Source organism: Meleagris gallopavo, chromosome 20 (assembly GCF_905368555.1).
Source record: "Meleagris gallopavo chromosome 20, MGAL_WU_HG_1.1, whole genome shotgun sequence".
Lineage (NCBI taxonomy): Eukaryota > Metazoa > Chordata > Aves > Galliformes > Phasianidae > Meleagris > Meleagris gallopavo.
Genome location: NC_139423.1, coordinates 5,334,352 through 5,351,085, shown reverse-complemented (window position 1 = coordinate 5,351,085; position 16,734 = coordinate 5,334,352). Strand labels below are relative to the sequence as shown.

Here is a 16,734-nt window from a genome sequence, read left to right as displayed (position 1 = left end):
TAGCACCACTGCGTACTTCAGAGCAGTAGACTTGCTTTGTCTAACATATCCTGCTCATGCAGTAACAGACTTGACAGAAGACACACTGCCCCTTTTAGAATCTCTGATCTCCAAAATTTGAGGCCTTTCCTGGGGCATTTCTCAGATGCCATACCTCAGCAGCTCCTGTGCAGCAACATAGGCCTCGTCTCTTTGCTTCACTCCAGCTAAGCTGTTAGTCCAGTGGTTTATCAATCGCTTCTTCTCCATGTTAATAGCCTGCACCTCCATACAGGCCTAGAGAAGAGAGAACATGTAGACAGGCTGAACCTTTACTGGGTTGAGAAACCAAATATACTTTGCAATGCAGTACATTTTTCTTTACATAATATGCCAGGCAGAAACAGCTTCAGTTAAAGTGTCTGATCTATTGCACAGAAAAGTCATAGGTCTTCGAGAAAAAGTGCTGAGGAAGTGGGCTGAGAAGTGATTTACAGACAACTCTTAAGGCAAGAAATATCTTCATGTCAGCAAACAGGAACAGACTATAAAACTGTGGCCTGTACTGTACCTATCACATGAGCATGAGCCTAAGGGGTCAGTCGCTCCAAACGGAAATGTTAACCAGAAGAAAAAAGAAAAAAAGTGCACTTCCTACCTCATTCACTGCTTGTCGAGTTACTTTAGTGTCCTCTGCCTGGGCCACAAACTGAGCTTCAAACAGAGCAATCTGTTCTTGTAGTTCATAGGCTTTTCTTGTTAAACGTTCCACTAGAAGATCCTAAAGAGTCAGAATCAAGCAGTTCAGGATGAGTAATACAGTCTCAGTCTTCATCAACTATATATTCATCAAGAACAAGATAGCCTAGTATCAAAATTGAATGGCCAAATGGATTGGAGTTGATTCTTACTGAACCTCTCTGTTCAGGTATGAATGACTGCCACGGGTGCAGAAGAGAACTTTCAAAAGAAAGAGCCCTTTTTTGCTGATTTTGTTATCTTTTGCTTACTATTCACATTAGTAAATCAATACTTTGGATCTTGAATTAACATTCTTCCTGTCAGTTTCGATTATATTATGACACCTCGCCATTTGGAATCTTAATAACTTATGATGTAAAATGCTTTGTTAGAAAACATCTAAACCCACTCTACTTCAACTGTTTGTGTACAACCCTGCATCAAAAATCATCAGTCTGTGTCCTGCTGCAAGCAGAAGGCAGCAGAGGGAGCTCCAGCACACCAGCAGGTTTGCTCATTTCCAAAGTTCAATTTTCCCTGTCAACCTCACTGTGGCTCAGAATAATCCTTAAAGCTTGAACAATGACACTTCTTCACTACCTTTCCATCCCCATCCCCCTTTGCTTGCTTGAAGAGTGATTTATCATCATAAGAACTGCAGAAAACCTTTGGGCAGTGCATACCACTATCTTCGTGGTGGCTTTTCCTTCCTTCTTAGAAACACTTGTTTTGTGGTGTGGGTTTTGTACGTGTCGTGTGTGTACGTGTTTGTTTTGATTGGGTTGGTTGATTTGTTTTTGTTTTTTCCAGTTCTTTGGGGATGAAGTCCCCATGTTTGTCATTACAGCCTTTCTTCTGACAAGGCAGTGCCTCCTCCAAGATTCATCACTGTTATCCATCTTTATTTATCTAAAAGCAGACAGTTTTATTTGATACCTGTTTTTTCTTTTCCACCTCAGCCTGAATCTTCTCTGCTTCAGCCTTCTTTGTCGACTGCTTCATCAGTAAGATATTATGATGCATCTCCTCATCCATATTCTGCATGTGCAAAAGACGTGAGGCCAAGTTTTCTGCTTGGGTCTGCATTGCAGAAACTGAGGAGGTGGGAAAAAGAATATTTACTGAGAACTGTGTTTGAAGGACACACTTTAAGCACAAATAAAATGGAAAGACAAGAAGAGACTGCCACACGGATTCTCCTAAGAACTAGGAGCACCTATGAAACTCCCCAGTGAGCTCATCATTCCATGTGAATTTTACTGTATTCTGAAATCCACTGCTTGATTTCTATCACAAGGACTGCCTCAGTCACCTTTCCTGCGTTCATCATCCGTGTTCTGACACACTTTCTGGTAAGTCAGCCTGAGGCCCTCCAGTTCCTCTTCCAGCTGCCGACGCGCTGTGGCTGCCTGAGAACGACGGCTGTGGCTCTTCTCCAGCTCCAGCTGCAGATGGGCCAGCTGCTGCTGTGCACCGTAAAGAATCACTCCAAGCTCTTCTCTCTGTTCATTGCTCTTCTTTGTCGCCGTCCTCTGCAAATACAAGAGGAAATTGGTTCTCTGCCTTCAACTTGCACAGGGACAGGGTGCTGTGAGAAGGCAACAAAATACTCTTATCTACCAGTTCTCGAAGCTCTAGATCCACTTTTTCCATCTGCTTAGTAAGGTAATTCTTGAGGGCAGTCTGGAATCTTCTCATCAGAGGCTGTAAAAAAGCGTGATGGTGATGATTTTAACACACTTGTATAAATAAATGATGAAGGAACCTTAATACTACTGCTGCTACTGAATAAAACATCATATTCTCTACCATAGAGGCTTGGATTCCTATTTAGCTACACTCATTGCAGCAAGTTATACAGTGGGAGTTCATTGACGACAGAAAACAACAACTAAGAATATCTGCAAGTCAGAAACATCAGGAGAGCTACATCTGAGAACCCATCCACTCCTTCTATGAAGTACTTGTCTCTCAAGAGTACTGAATAGTATCCAATATGCCCAGAGCACTGCTCACGTTGAATCTGAGTTTAATAGTGAGAACAGACATTCAGGAGTCAGTACTTTCGTAGAACCTATTTTTAAACATCTAGTTTTAGCACACAGCTAAACCACTGCTTAGAATTTGCCTCATACATTCTATATAGCTGCAAATACAACCAATAGCAAAAAGCAAGATTTGGAGATTTCTCACATGTTCTGGATCCAAGACAACTAGCTGTGTTTCTTCTGCTGCTTCGTTACTTCTTCCACTTGTTTCATTTTGCTCAGCTCCAACCTGTTGGTGTTCCTGTTCCCATTTTTGGCCACCATGCTCACTAGCAAGCTGATTAAACTGCTCCAAGGCAGATTCTGAACAGAAAAGGAAAAAAGAAAACTTAAAAAAACCCAACCCTTATATTTTGTAGTGTTATGGCTGAAGTTGGATTCACAATCACCAGAAATGGAGAAAGCTGGATATTTTGTTTGTTAGATGATATCACCTACTGTAGTGTCAATAAGGAATGGGATGATACCTGGCTCTGTGGAGCTGTTCAACTCCCCTGCAAATGCAGGTGCCTGCATAGAAGTTCCTGAAGCCATATGGGAAGGGTTCTCACTCTCTGTTTCTGGCTGCTCCATCTCTGCCAGTTCAGGAGGGCTACCATCAAATTCCATTTTGTCTGAGAAAGCTTCAGGAGATTTTTCCTAGAATATGAAATTCACCACTTGAATCAGTTTTGCAATCTGTCTGCCCCTAAAAAACTGCTTATTTTTGTCATTATGAGATACGGACAACACAAAGGATAAGCAAGAGAATCCTGTTCCATCATCAGCTCACAAATATACTGGCAAAACAGCATCACTTCTGATAAAAAGAAACCTTTGCAGAGATCAGGCACTAGAAAGAAATCTCCCATTTCATCAGAGTCTTTTTGTGCACTTCACAGAATGGCTTGGGTTGGAAGGATCAAGCTCCAATCCCACTGCCACAGGCAGGGCTGCCAACTTCCACATCTGATAGCAGCCCAGGCTGCCCAGGGCCCCATCCAACCTGGCCCTGAACACCTCCAGGGACGGACAGGGCACCCACAGCCTCTCTGGCCAGCTGTTCCAGCACCTCACCACTCTCATAGGAAAGAATTTCCCCCACGCTCGACCAAATCTCTTCTCCCTGCTGTAGTTTTGTGGTTGCAGCAATAAAATCGCCTCTTTTCAAAGGGACCCGGCCGCACCCCAGCTTCACATACCGTACAGCGCTGACAAGAGCTGCTATCACAAACAAACCTCAAAAAACACCATCAAACCCCACATTGCCGTGGACCTAAGGAACTTTCTTTGGGATAACTCTCTTTTTCGGGTGAATTGCTTTCTGATATGCCGTGCGAGAAGCACAACGGACGATGTGGCACCGCAGAGCAGCCGGACCGGGCCGCAGCCCGCACTCACCCGCCGCCGCCGCCATCTTGTCGTTGCCAGGCGACGCGTCAACAGCCGGTCACGTGACTGATGGACCCGACCATCTCTCCCCGCTATGGGGGGGGTGCGGGCGGGGGGTGGAGGGGCTCGGACCGCACCACCTCACCCCGCGGAGTGGGGGGGAACGGGCCGCGCCGCCTCAACCCAGCGCTACCTCCCGGCCCCGCTGCAGGCACAGGTACCGGGATAACGGGGCCGGAGCGGGCGGGGCGAGGCGGAACGGAGCGGGGCGGGGCCTTTTCGTCCTTCTCCGCAGCTCCCCGCCGGCACGGAGGCGGTTACCGGGAGCTGTGAGGCGTGGCGGGGCGGGCACAGCTCGGGGCCGCGCGGAGCGACCAGGAGGAGGAGGAGGAGGAGGAGGGCAGCCCGGCAGCCCCGCAGCCCCGCACGGCGCGCGGTGGGTACGGGGCGAACGGGGCGGGGCGGGGCTGCGCTCCCCGGGGCGGGGGGAAGTTCCACGGCCCGGTCTGTCTGTCTGTCTGTCTGTCTGTCGGTAGCAGCCCAGGGGCGTTCGGCGGGCCGTGGTTCCGCGCCCCAGGCCCACGAGGCAGAGCTTCCAGCCCGGTGCCGGGAGCAGCACGCGCTCTCCCCGCTCTTTGTCTCTCCCCTCCTCGCTGGTCCCACCCCCCCCCTCCCTTCGGTCCGTCTCTCCCTCCCTCCCTCCCGAACTGCCCTCCCCGTGTCCCGGAGCGTCGGTCCTCTGCCGTTATCGGGGCTCCCCGTCCCCCCCAGCGCTGCGTTGCCGTGCGAGGCGCTCGGCTGTCTCGATGGATGCAGTCGGTGACAGAACTAATGAAAGGTCTCTGAAGAGAGAATGGGATGAACGGGAGGACTGGCTGTTGCTGACAGCTCGGAGGAAGGATGCCCGGCTTGCTGCTGCTTCTTCCAGCCGCGTGTGAGGCTGCGGGACTTGCTTTCGTTCTGGTGATCGCCCGGCTAAAGCTGGAGAATCCGTGCCAGGTGCTGCCCTGCCCTGCGTGCTGCTGGCAGGCCTCGCTGGAGGGCACGGGCACGGGCACATCTCTGGGGCTGCTCAGTGAGTCCCTGGTCTGCGTGGCCAGAGACTCTGGGCTTTCTTCAGCTGTTCTTTGGGCACTGGCGCTGTGAGAGTCACAGGGCAGTGGCTGCAGGACTGTGCTGATAAAAGGCCGTTATGTTGTCTACCACACCAACACTTCCCTTAGGTAATGTGAAACGATGGTTAATCTTGGGACAGAGGGACATGAGGCGCAAATCATTTCATGCTGCCGTTTGACTTTTAGGGCTGGAGGCGTGTAAGCCTTGTGTTTGCTTTTTTTATGCCTGAGCAGGTGTGGCTGGGAGCAGCCAGCAGGCGTCGATGATGGCATTTCGTTTCCCTTTTTATCTCTGAGTCACAAACTTGCAGCGTGCAGTCTGCTGTCCCTTCTTTACCTCTCATCTCAGTGAAACCTGCTGCATGGGAGCGGCCGGGATGCATGCACTGCATTGGATCCCAGCCTTCATTGTGGCTGCTGTCATTCCTTTCTTTGCTCTGTGCCCTGCCTGCCGTTGCTGCACCTGCAGGTCGGAAAGGAAAAGCTTTTGGTGACCTACATCATTCTCCCTGCAAAATGGAGTGACTTCAGAATGGCTCCCCATGGTAAACTTTTTTTTTTTTTCCCTTGATTTGGCTCGGTCATCTTAAATAGCTCTAGCTAATAGCTAGTGGGTTGCATAGCTGTTATTTTTCTTAGTGCAAAGGGAAGGTCGATACCTGGCTCTGTCTCCCTGTGCTCTGCCATCCAGAGCCCAGAGTGCAGATGGAGCAATTGCTCTGCCCAAGGGGAGCAGGAGGAAGCAGTAACTCCTGCTGGGCTTGAGACCTCCGCTGTGCAGTGACTCTTCCTTTAATCTGCAAAATCAATTTCAAGTTATTAAGGCAGAAAAAGAAAAAAACCTTGTTGTATTTTTTTTTTTCCTTAAGACGTTTCATGCTCAAATTTGGTGCTGATTTTAACAGCTCTCATTTCTCCTTTATGCACAGACATGCTGTGAGCCTCATGTTTCCCTTCAAGAGCCCTGTCATTTGGCTTATTTTGCTTGTGAAGTGATTACACCCTTGCACAGAACGTTTGCCCTCGTAGCTGTAAGATCTGCTGTCAGGCCCGGAGCGCTGGCAGCGTGGCCGTAGGCTGCAGCACATCACTGAGTGCCCCTGGGCCAAGCGTGTTGGTGGGAGAGGCCCCGTGGGTGGCTGCAGGGTCTGTGGCAACGTGCTGGAGCCCGCCTTGCCTTCCTTTTTCAGCAGACAGGGATCTTGTGCAACCGGAGGCAGCGACATTTGGTCCGACAGCCACTGCCAAGGTGAGAGTGCAATCTGCCAAGCCAAACAGGATCTTGTTGTTTATGAGAAGGGGAAGGGCACTTCCAGGGGAGGCGGGCAGCCAGCGCTGTTGGAGATGCCTCTGCCTGGAAGTGGGCAGGCTCTTGTGCAGAGGGCATCTGCTGTTGCAGAGGAGCTGGCAGCCCTGTGTGCCTCTGAGCTGCCGGGTGGCTGAGGGGCTGTGCTGGCTGGGATAGCAGCTGAGGTGGTGAGGGCAGCGAAGGTTTTTAGAGATGGCAGTTAATGTGTGGGAGAGGAAAAATGTCTGTGTGCTTGATAAACGTTGGCATTCTACAAGAGCTTAGCATCTAATTCAGTGCTTGAGATTTCAGAGAGCTGGGCTGGCTTTGCCACGTTGGAAAGAATCCCTTCAGATCAGGGGGATAAATAGAAAGTATGAAAAGTACATTTTTAATGGTGCGGATTCTGTGCTGACTCAGCTGTGGGACAGGGTCCTGCTGCCTCCCCCAGCCCCTGCCACGGGCATTGGCAGCACCACTTCCCACAGCCCAGGCCTCAGGACATTGTCCCACATGGGAAAGGGCTCAGAATGGAGCAAACCCTGTGGATTTGGTACTTCTGGTACTGCTGGTTTGTGTTGCCTGAGCTGCTACCCTTTGGGGAGCAGGGGCAGGTTCGCAAGCTGTTTCCATGTTGGCAGGATGTTATGTTTTGGACCTCCTGGCTTTTTTATTTCTTCTTCACAACCTGCTCATGTATGCATGTACCTCCAGTGCCTTCCACCTGCACATCAAGGCAGTGCTGAAGCAACAGATGCTCTGCAGATCAAAGTGATAGTTCCCTTAAAGCTGCTGAGGAAAAAAAAAAAAAAAAGCTGAAAAGCAGAAGGAATTTAGATCTTTACTTGTTGCTTTGTTCTCACTATGCCAGGTAAAAGCTAATTAAATGCTGCTTCTCTTGGCAGAGAAGTCCTGTACCTCTTCCTGCATCCTGAGGGCCCCTGGGGAGCTGCATTTGGGCATGCATAACATAAGCTCATGTTTCATAGGTGCATCTCCATCTGTTGTCTGTAGTAGCAATGTTTTTTCGAGGAAGCATTCCCTGGTCAACAGATGCAACCACCTCGATCAAATCTTCTTTCTTTGCTTTTACAGCCTTTGCCTTTTTAGCCAGATGAGCCCTTGTGGGTGTGGTGGAAGCTCAGGACCAGTGATGCTGCACAGGTTGCTCCACATCACTGCTTTGGACTCTCAGCACTGTGCTGGAACGCAGTGGCGAGGAGGAGGAACTGCAGCAGAGCTCACTGGTTGTATTCTTGCAGGGTGCAGCAAGAGGAGGGGTGGCTTCCTCTGTAGATATCTTCAAGCAAATGACTTCCTCCAAGATAGGAGCCTGTTGGGCTCAGTACATGGCAGGACTGAAACTTCTCCAAGTCTCAGTGAACAAAAGCTGTGATTCAAGCTGACAAATGCAGCAATTGCCAGTTAAACCAATAGCTTGCCCTTTAATGAAGGCACCATTAACGACTTGGTGGTTTCATTTGCCATCACATGTAAAAATCACTCTGAGCTGAGACTGCTGTTTTCCTTCCCAGCAGCTTTCACTCTGCACTTGGGGAAGTTCTGGTTTCTGTTTGCCTTCTTGGCCTCCTTGCTTCCTCATTTATCCAGAGGTAGCATTAAAACCACATTTCAAGAAATCAAAGCACTTTCATGTTAAACTGCACTTGCTTTACACCCCTTATGTACTCCCTACACACAATGCCCTCGACAGCACAAACCTGAGCCTGTCTGCTTCTCTTCCTCCTGGCTGCCCCTCCGTGTGCTCTGCGGACCACAGAGTGAGCAAGGAGTGCTGCACCTGCCCCCAGCCCTGTGGCAATGCACGGTGCTGCTGGGTCGGGCCAGCCTGCTCCTGTAAAGTGAGGCTGTGTAAATACAGAGGAACAGAAGTAGGCGTCTCCTCTCCTCGTGTCCCTTTGGCAGAACAGCAGCTGCCATGCTGCAGTGTGTGTGTTCCAGCTGCAGGCAGTGGTGGCAGTAGTGTCTGCTCTGCGCCGAGTTCTGTTGGGCCGTCTGAAGGACGTCACTTGTCTCTGAAAAAACTTTTTAACTACCAAAGGTCTTTTTGTTTTGTTTTTCACTGCTTCCGTATCCCTTCCCTGCAGAGAGAAACATCCCAGAATTACGTGCTTTACCATGCTTAACCCGCAAAGGGGGCACTAGGGGTGCAGAGCACTTGGAGGCTGTTGCATGAGCAGCTCTTGATGGGAGACCTTTTCCTTCTCAGGCCGCCATAGGCGTGTGCTGCACTGCCCTTGTGTTTGTTCTAACACTGTTCTTTCCTCCTTCTTGACAGATCTTCTGAATTTGGCTCCTGATTAAAGCTGACAGATAATGGAAACATTTCCTCAGCGATGTCTCTGGGGCGACTCCTCCGACGTGCCTCCTCTAAAGCTTCTGACCTCCTGACCCTGAATCCTGGTGGCAGCAGCGCTTCATCTTCCATACTCGATGGGGAGATTATCTACTCCAAGAACAATGTCTGTGTCCACCCACCTGAGCTGCTGCAGGGCATCGGGGAGCACCACCCAGGTGAGGGCTGCAGGCATTGCTCACTCACCCTTTTTACCCTCTCCTGTTCCTGGGGAGTTTGTTCCTGTCAACATCTGCACACCAGAGGGGCACGAGGCAAGGCAGGCTTCAAGGCACCGAGGAAAGCCATCCACAAGCTGATCTATCAGCTGTTCTTTTAGTAGGAAAAACTGACAACGTTTCTTCTTCTGGTAGCATAGATCTACCTGTTTCAGTACATCCTTTTGTATTGCCAGAAGATGAACAGTTGTCATTTGAGGGCAGGAACTTCTGATGCTCTTTCAAATGTGTGTGGTTCAGCGAAGTCAAGTATCATCCTGTAACTGTTATTGCTAGAGTGGCCTCACCAACCCTTGGTAGAGGGAAAATAAAACCTGATTGTGGCTGCATGCACTGGCATAAATGAAGATAAATACTGCCCCTATCCCTTTATTCTCATCTGTTACTGTGCTCTTTCATGTTTTCATCAAAGAGAGCTGTGGCTACTGGCTTAACTTCACAAAACTGATTATTCTGTGAACGTTGACCCACACTTCCCCTTTTGTATGTGTGACTCTTCTATTGGCTTTCCGTGAGAATTGTAGCCCTTTGGCTATACTAAGGTAAATATTCTTAAAAAGGAGAAATATTCAGCTGGCACCTGACATTGTTTAACTAACAAACAGTGAAAGTTTTTCATGTGGCAACGTATTTCAGAATTTACTCTTGATGAGTAATCCAGCCAGGAAGTTGAAAGCGTTGTACGCAATTCCTGTCTTCACTTAAGCCAGAGGGAATTTAGAGTATTCAGAAGCCATGTGCAGGCCTGAAATTATTTGTGAATACTGAGTGATGCTGAGAACTCCACAATTCACGTGGCAGAATTCTCTCCTGATGACAAAAAGCAGCTGCTTCACCCTCGTGCAGTGATGGTGAAGAGGGGAGGCGATGAGGAAGGGCAAGTTTGTGCCTTAGGCACTTTCCTAAGAGTGAAGCTGTGTTGTAACCGATTGCTGCTTTGTTCTCCCATAGGCTATTTGTGCCTGTACATGGAGAAGGACGAGCTGCTCGGCACCACGCTCATCCTCGCCTGGGTCCCAAACTCACGCATCCAGAGGCAGGATGAAGAAGCCCTGCGTTACGTCACTCCCGAGAGCTCCCCGGTCCGCAAAGCTCCCCGCAAACGAGGCCGCCATGCTCAGGGATTTGCCCAGCAGGCTTCTCCCACCGAACCAAAGGGGGCAGTGGTCCTGAAGGAAGACATCTTGACTGTGTCACAGCTCGTGAAGGACGGGGCTTACATCAGTTCCCCTTCTTTGGATGGGGAGAAGCTGCCCCAGAGCTGTGTGGCAGCAGATGGTGCCCACCAGTCCCCGCAGCCTGCCCGCAGCGACTCAGGAATCCTATCGACAATCAGCTCTCAGGACGAGCAGAACAGGTCAGAGCTGTCGGTGGAGGAAGGGCTGGACTGCAAGCCAGAGCCAGGGGAGGACGAGGGCTCCCTGGAGCTGTTTGCTGATGATGTGAGCAGGGACAGTACTTTCGACTCTGATTCTGATGCCTTCTCTTCCCCGTTCTGCCTCTCTCCCATTAGCGAAGCCCTTGTAAAAAGCAGTAGTTCTGTATTTCTGGATAATGAAACCAGGTGAGTGCATCCATTTCTCCAGTTTTGGGGTGAATTGCCGGGTTGCTGGCTGCTGAGTTTGGGGATGTTAAGGGAAATCAAGAAGCTCGACAGTGATATTGAGCTGAATATCCTGTCTGGCTTCAGACTTGCTTTAATTCTCCCTTGATTATGACACCTGTGTAATTCACAGGAAATTGCTTGTTGGCCAGTCCTGCCCCTGCTCGTTGAACTGTGGCCTTGTCCATCGTGCAGGGCTGTGCACGTGTGGGCCTCTCGGGTGAGCTGTCTGGAGGCCTGGGAGCAGCATTACTGAAGTGGGAAGGTCCTCTGTGGGTCTTGCTGAGCTCTGCTGTGCTGTGCTAGCTGCTGGTACAAAGCCACATCAAAGAGTCTGGCTGGCGTCCTGCGAGCCTGGCTCCTGGGCAAGGTGCTGCAGGGACAGGAAGGCTGCTTTGCTGACAACAAGGTCACAATAGGGCAGAAATATGAATTCTGAACTGTTTAACCTGGCTAACACGGTCAGCACAGGTGCATCCAAAGATCAGTGCTTCTCAATGGCACCTGCAGTCAACTCTATGGGGGAAGAAGGCCCCCTGGCAAAGCAAGGGTTTATCACTGTGCACCTGATCACTTCCACATTGATCCGCGGTGTTTCTGGCTCTCTGCCCTGCGGTCTCCGTGCTGTGTCACTCGATTCCGCCACGCAGAGGAGAGGTGTGTTCATGAAGCACCCCAGGGCTGATTTTAAGGATACAGCTGAACTTGAAACTACACCTGAAATTAGGAAAAACAAGTTCTACTTTGTGTGTGTCAGCAACGCACGGACTGCGCGGAGACTTGATGCTAGGAAAGATTTGGCCTCTATTTCAGGGTCTAATCTCAAACCCAGGGAATACCAGTAAGAACAAGTTTATGAAAGGAAGCGTTTTAAGTGGCTTAACTCTTTCTGAATATTTTTTTGAATGCATAAGTGTGGTGGTGTCAGACATCTGTATTGGCCTCGTGTTTGGTGCAGATCTTAGCAGTGTGCGGTCATTAAGTGTGAGCCTGGGGAGCTTGGGGCTGCAGGGCAGTGCTCCTGTCCCAAACACCCTGCTCAGCACCTTTGTGAGCAGTGCATGCTGCTCAGGCTGGGATGAGGTTTCCAAACAGCATTGAAAGAGAGAGAGAAAAGAGAAAATCTGAAAGAGAGAGCTCTTACAGCTCTCTGCATGCTCATCTCCTGTTGACAGCTGTGGGCCATGAGAGGGCTTTGGGAACTAGATGAATGCTCTGAGACATACCTTGAAAGCTTGGAGAGGCCTTTGAATAAGTTAAATACAGCTTCTGACAGTTGACTTTTCCTTCTTCCATTCTGTGTGTGTTGGCTGACTCCGTGAAACAGGGTTTGCAGTTTCACTTTTGCTGGTTCCAAGGTGTGCTTCCTGAGTGAGGTTTTCCTCCAGTGCTGAGCTACTGTTTGGGCCTTCAGCTGCACATGCTTTCAGAGAATGTTGTGATTAATTTGACTTACTGCAAAAAAAGCACATCGGAACTCCATTGCCACCAGCAACTTAGTTTGCTTCGGAGATGTAATTTTATTCCTGGAAGCAGCACATGATGCTGTGCATGCTTGAGCTGTTTCTGTCACTATTAAAAAAACAAGTGCACTTCTTTTTTTTAAGTATTGCAACCTGAGTTTTAGTAAGCGATCACCAATCGGATTGTTGTCTGGAACAAACTTTAGGAAACTTCAATTTATTTCACTCCTTTTTAGTGATAAATCTGTGTTCTCAGAATCCAATAGCTGTAGCAAAGAGGTTTGTTGCATTATGTACCACAGCACTGACCTGTGATAGAAAAGACAGTTGATTTTTTTTATTTTTTTTTATTTTTTTCTTTTTATATAGCTAAAACACAATTTAAGCTGTAAGTGTGTATGCTGCCCTGGCTGCTGGGGAGCCCTCTGCTGGCTCTGCCTGCCTGCTGCTCCTGGGGGCTGCTCCTTCCTTCCCCTCTATTTTATTTTAACTCCTCTGGCAGCAGCTTGGAAGCGTCTTACAGTGGTTGTGGCCCTCATAATTTGCAACAGATTAATTAAACAGACCTTTCATTGTTTGGGACTTCAGGCTTGAAAGGCTTTTGTCCAGTGTGTCCATTCTTTTGTGCCAAATTGTTCCTCCCCACAGAGCCTTGTGCATGATAGCTGCAGATTCTGCAAATGTCTTGTGCAAAACTCTGACTCCCAGTGCTCACCCCGGCTTTGAGGGGCAGGGGATGTTGCTCCAGAAGTCACCACGAGCTTGAAAACAGCTTCCTTGGTTCGGAAGGATTTGCTGCTGGCAGCTCCTCTGTGCAGCAGAGCTGGAGTGCGAACAAAGTTAGTGCTGCTGGCGGCAGCTCCCTCCCTGCCCCCCGGCCACCACCCTCCCTCCAAAGAGGAGCGACTGTTTCTGGTTATTTCCCTCTCCTTTGGGGAGCTGCAATAAAGAGAACTTCTACTTTGCTCTGTGCTTATTTCAAAAGCTGCAGCCATGCACTGCATGGGTTTTCCAGCTCGGCTCTCCCTTCCGTGCAGTTGGGTACCATCAGAAATGGAGAAGCATGACGTTGCAGAAGAATTAGGGTGTGTTGGGTCAGATGAGATGAAGATGGGCTGCTTGCATGATACTGAGTGGCTCCTGGATCCTTGGGACCTGCTCCTGGGGGCAGGATGGAGCTGCAGCCTCAGCGCTGTGTGTGAGGCAGGGAGCGGAGCAGGGGCAGGAGGGAGCTGGGAAGCCCTGGAGTTGCACAATGAGTCAGTCATTTTAAGTCGACAACTCGCTTTTCAGAGCATAAGGAAATAAAAACGTATCCATTGTTGGGTTTTGTTTTGTTGTGTTTTTGTTGTGTTTTTTTTTTTTCTTCTCAGTTTGAAAGGCTGCCAGGCTCCCATGCAGCGATCAATGCTTTCCTCCCATTTACACAATTCCTGGGGCTGGGGAGAGGGCAGTGCCCCATTACCAGCACACATTCGTGCTCCTTTGCAGCTGGGTTGGGCCGTGGGCAGGAGGGGGATGTGTCCTCCTGGTTCCCGTGCCCCTGCTGGCCCTCAGGTTCATGGGGGCAGCGGCTGATGGGAGGTGGTTGCACAGACAGTGGCTTCGTCCTGAGCTGCGTTTGTGTGGCGGAGGAGAGATGCTGAAAATAAAATGGTCTCTCTGTGTTCCTTTTCTCCCTTATCACTGTTATCTGTCAGGAAACATCTGCTTTGCTTTGAAGGGCACCAGTTGAGGACAGCGGGATCTGAACCTGGCCTTGGGCTGTTGCTGCCCTGCTAGATTACTCAGCTTCCATTTCCCCATCAGCAGAGTGAAACCAAAAGCTTTTGGTACGTCCTGGCGACGAGATAGCATCTGACACCTGCGTGATGTCATTCAGTGCTTCTAAAGTCGCTTTAGCTGGTCGTGGCAGCAGCCCTGTGCCAATCAGTTGCTGAAGCACTTGGTGGTCTGCAGGGGTGCTTTGGATTCGTGCCCCCAGTTAGCCAGGCCAGGGGCAGGGGAGCTGTGAGGGGCTTCTCACTGCAGCAGTGACCCACGACCGTAGAATCACAGAATGGCTTGGGTTGGAACGGACCTTTACAGGTCCTGCAATAAACAGGGATGCCCACACCTGGATCGGGCTGCTCAGTGCGTGCTGACCATGCTGCTTTGGATGCAGCCCGGGGTCTTGTTGGCTTTCTGGGCTGTGAAGGCACCATGCTGTCACGTGTCCTGCTGCCATCCATTGGTGCCCACAGGTCCTTTTTGGCAGGGCTGTGCTCCATCTTTACACCCCCCAGCCTGTGCTGATAGCAGGGGCTGCCACCACCCAGGCACAGGCCTTGCACTTGGATGGGTTGTACCTTGTGAGGTTCTCCTGGGCCCACTGCTCAGCCTGTCCAGGTCCTTATGGATGGCATCCCATCCCTGGGATGCGTCATCTACAAACTGCTGAGGGTGCACTCGATCCCACTGCCAACGTCATTGAGGATATTAAAGAGCACTGGTCCCAGTGCTGACCCCTGTGGGACACCACTGCTCACTCATCTCCATCTGGACACTGAGCCATCGACTACCGCTCCCTGGGTCATGAAACAACCTTTTCATGCTGGAGCTAAACTACAGTAGAGTTTTCATCCTCCGAAGGAGTCATGAGTGCACGTGAACAGCTCTTACAGGCGCAGCATGCAACGCAAGCAGCAGCTCCTTGGGCACACTTGATGCAATCTCTGCCAGTGTTGTTGAGTCCTTCCTGGAGAGCTCATCAGCAAATGGCCTCCCCAGGGATAGCACAGCGTGCTGCTGCACCATGATGTCGTGGCAGCACCTCGGTGCCTCTCAGCCCCCTGCGGACCGGGCCAGGGAAGCGTATGGGCGCAGCGGGGCTGCACAGCCACTGCCGTGCTGCCAGGGGTGGTTGTGTTCCCAGGGCTGAGGGAATTGGTCTCTGGGTTCCCAACTCCTGTAACTTCTTGCAGCGTCTTGCATCACTCTCGCCTGCTTTTGGCGATTTCAGCCTCGGGGCCTGGCTCTGGGTCCGTGTGGTTTGAGAAGTGCCGCTGGTACCTGGAGCAGTGCCTGTAAGAACAGCGGTGTCCCTCAGTGAGGCTCTGCCACGTAACAGTGGGGCAGCTGTGGGCTCTGGGCAGGGCTGTGCTGCCCCAATGCACTGTGAGGTTGGGCAGAGCCGAGCAGCAGTGTGGGCATACGGCTCCGTCTTTCTTTGTATCAATATTTGAACAGCAAGCATGTTAATTATGGCAGGTTTGGTTTTTTGCCTCTGTTGGTTTGCTGCCAGCTCTCTGTGGAAGAAAAATAGTGACAGCTAACTTGAGATCAGGAATTACGGCTCGAAGGGGCGGTGGAGCTGTTTGTTTGGGATTTTAATTGGGGAATACGCAGGTGCTGCTGAGGTCTGCTCCCACAGACTGCTTCACATTAAGCACATCGGTGGTGTGATCACTAATTCATCCTCTTGCTTCTAACACAGAGCACCCGCCTCCTTTGGGCTCCCAGTCTGAGCACCACGAGGGCAGTGGTAGTGGGCCAGATCAGAGGTGCATGGCTTTGGTGTTGGCAGAGAGCTGCCCAGTATTCCCCATCTGCTGCTTAGAGCCAAGTACGTAAGAACAAAGGTAATCTTTGGGGCTTCCAAGGGACTGGCGGTGTGAAGGCTTGATTATAATTAGCATAATTAGTGTAGGATTTTATTTTTGCATGGGTAGAACTGAAAGGGAAAAGCAAATTAAGCAATTGATTTAAAATATAAAATAAGCAGTGGTGAGAAAGGTGCCCTTCTCTCATCCCAAATGGGCTGAAAAGCAAACATTCTTTTGGGGACTTTGCTGAGAAATCACTTTTTCCATCTCAGGAATTTTTTTAAGTGTTGCTTTCTGGGTACCTGGAGGGCATCACATCGCAGACCCGTGAGGAGGGAGGAGATGCAGAACACATCAGTTCACTACAAACCTCTGCAGTTCTGGGAGCCGCTGAGTGCCGTAGAAAGGAGCGGAACAAATGCCGTAGGACAGCTGAGGTTCCCCAGAGGATGCGGGCTAAAAAAGGTGAAAGAAGTGCAATTAAGGGAGCTTTTCAGCACAGAAAGTTAATTAGCTACTAAATAGCATTCATTTAGTGCAGTTCAGCATGGGGAAATTTATGTTTTGAAAGCAAACAGATCAATGGGAAGCTGTGGAACAGGCTTTTGGGAAGTCCATGTTGACACTGACGTACTTTGTGCTGTGACGGCCTCGTGGTTTTCAGCAGTCTCCCTGACAAGTGGGAAGGACTGCTGGCTTTGCTCCGTGTGTGCCTCCACACCAGGGTGTTCCCACATCTCATTTCAGGATTCCTGGCTGTGTGCTCATCCAGACTCCTGACCAACCCTTCCCTGCAGGTTAACATGGATTGATTCTGTTGGGGCTCTCCGAGGCAGAGGGGCTTCAAGTTCCACATGGTTTCAGCCCAAGGGGGAATCCTGCACAGCTCCCAACATCATTACATGTTCCCAGCAGTCAGGTTTTGGCATTGGACTTTGCTGCCCTGC

The 16,734-nt window shown here is 50.2% G+C and overlaps 2 protein-coding genes across 9 annotated transcripts in view; one reads left to right on the top strand and one right to left on the bottom strand.

Annotated features, from left to right (window-relative positions):
* The window catches only part of CCDC40 (coiled-coil domain 40 molecular ruler complex subunit), an 11,276-nt gene extending 6,996 nt beyond the window's left edge, over positions 1-4,280 (bottom strand). Inside the window, exons 1-8 of the mRNA XM_003211486.4 lie at positions 4,149-4,280; positions 3,236-3,407; positions 2,914-3,071; positions 2,341-2,424; positions 2,033-2,252; positions 1,657-1,814; positions 638-760; positions 155-276 (exon numbers count right to left, since the gene is read on the bottom strand). Of these exons, the coding sequence (XP_003211534.2) occupies positions 155-276; positions 638-760; positions 1,657-1,814; positions 2,033-2,252; positions 2,341-2,424; positions 2,914-3,071; positions 3,236-3,377 (1,007 nt within the window). The 5' untranslated portion in view covers positions 3,378-3,407; positions 4,149-4,280. The remainder of the gene's footprint in view (positions 1-154; positions 277-637; positions 761-1,656; positions 1,815-2,032; positions 2,253-2,340; positions 2,425-2,913; positions 3,072-3,235; positions 3,408-4,148) is intronic.
* The window catches only part of TBC1D16 (TBC1 domain family member 16), a 25,924-nt gene continuing 13,426 nt past the window's right edge, over positions 4,237-16,734 (top strand). For 5 of the 8 annotated variants that reach the window (XM_085240221.1, XM_085240220.1, XM_085240219.1 and 2 more), the window contains exons 1-3: positions 4,419-4,575; positions 8,842-9,077; positions 10,089-10,701. In XM_085240221.1, coding sequence (XP_085096347.1) covers positions 8,900-9,077; positions 10,089-10,701 — 791 coding nt within the window. In that variant the 5' untranslated portion in view covers positions 4,419-4,575; positions 8,842-8,899. Of the gene's footprint in view, positions 4,357-4,418; positions 4,576-5,519; positions 5,800-6,444; positions 6,504-8,841; positions 9,078-10,088; positions 10,702-16,734 lie in introns of those variants that run through there. The other 3 variants (XM_085240215.1, XM_085240216.1, XM_085240217.1) reach the window with 3 other exon arrangements.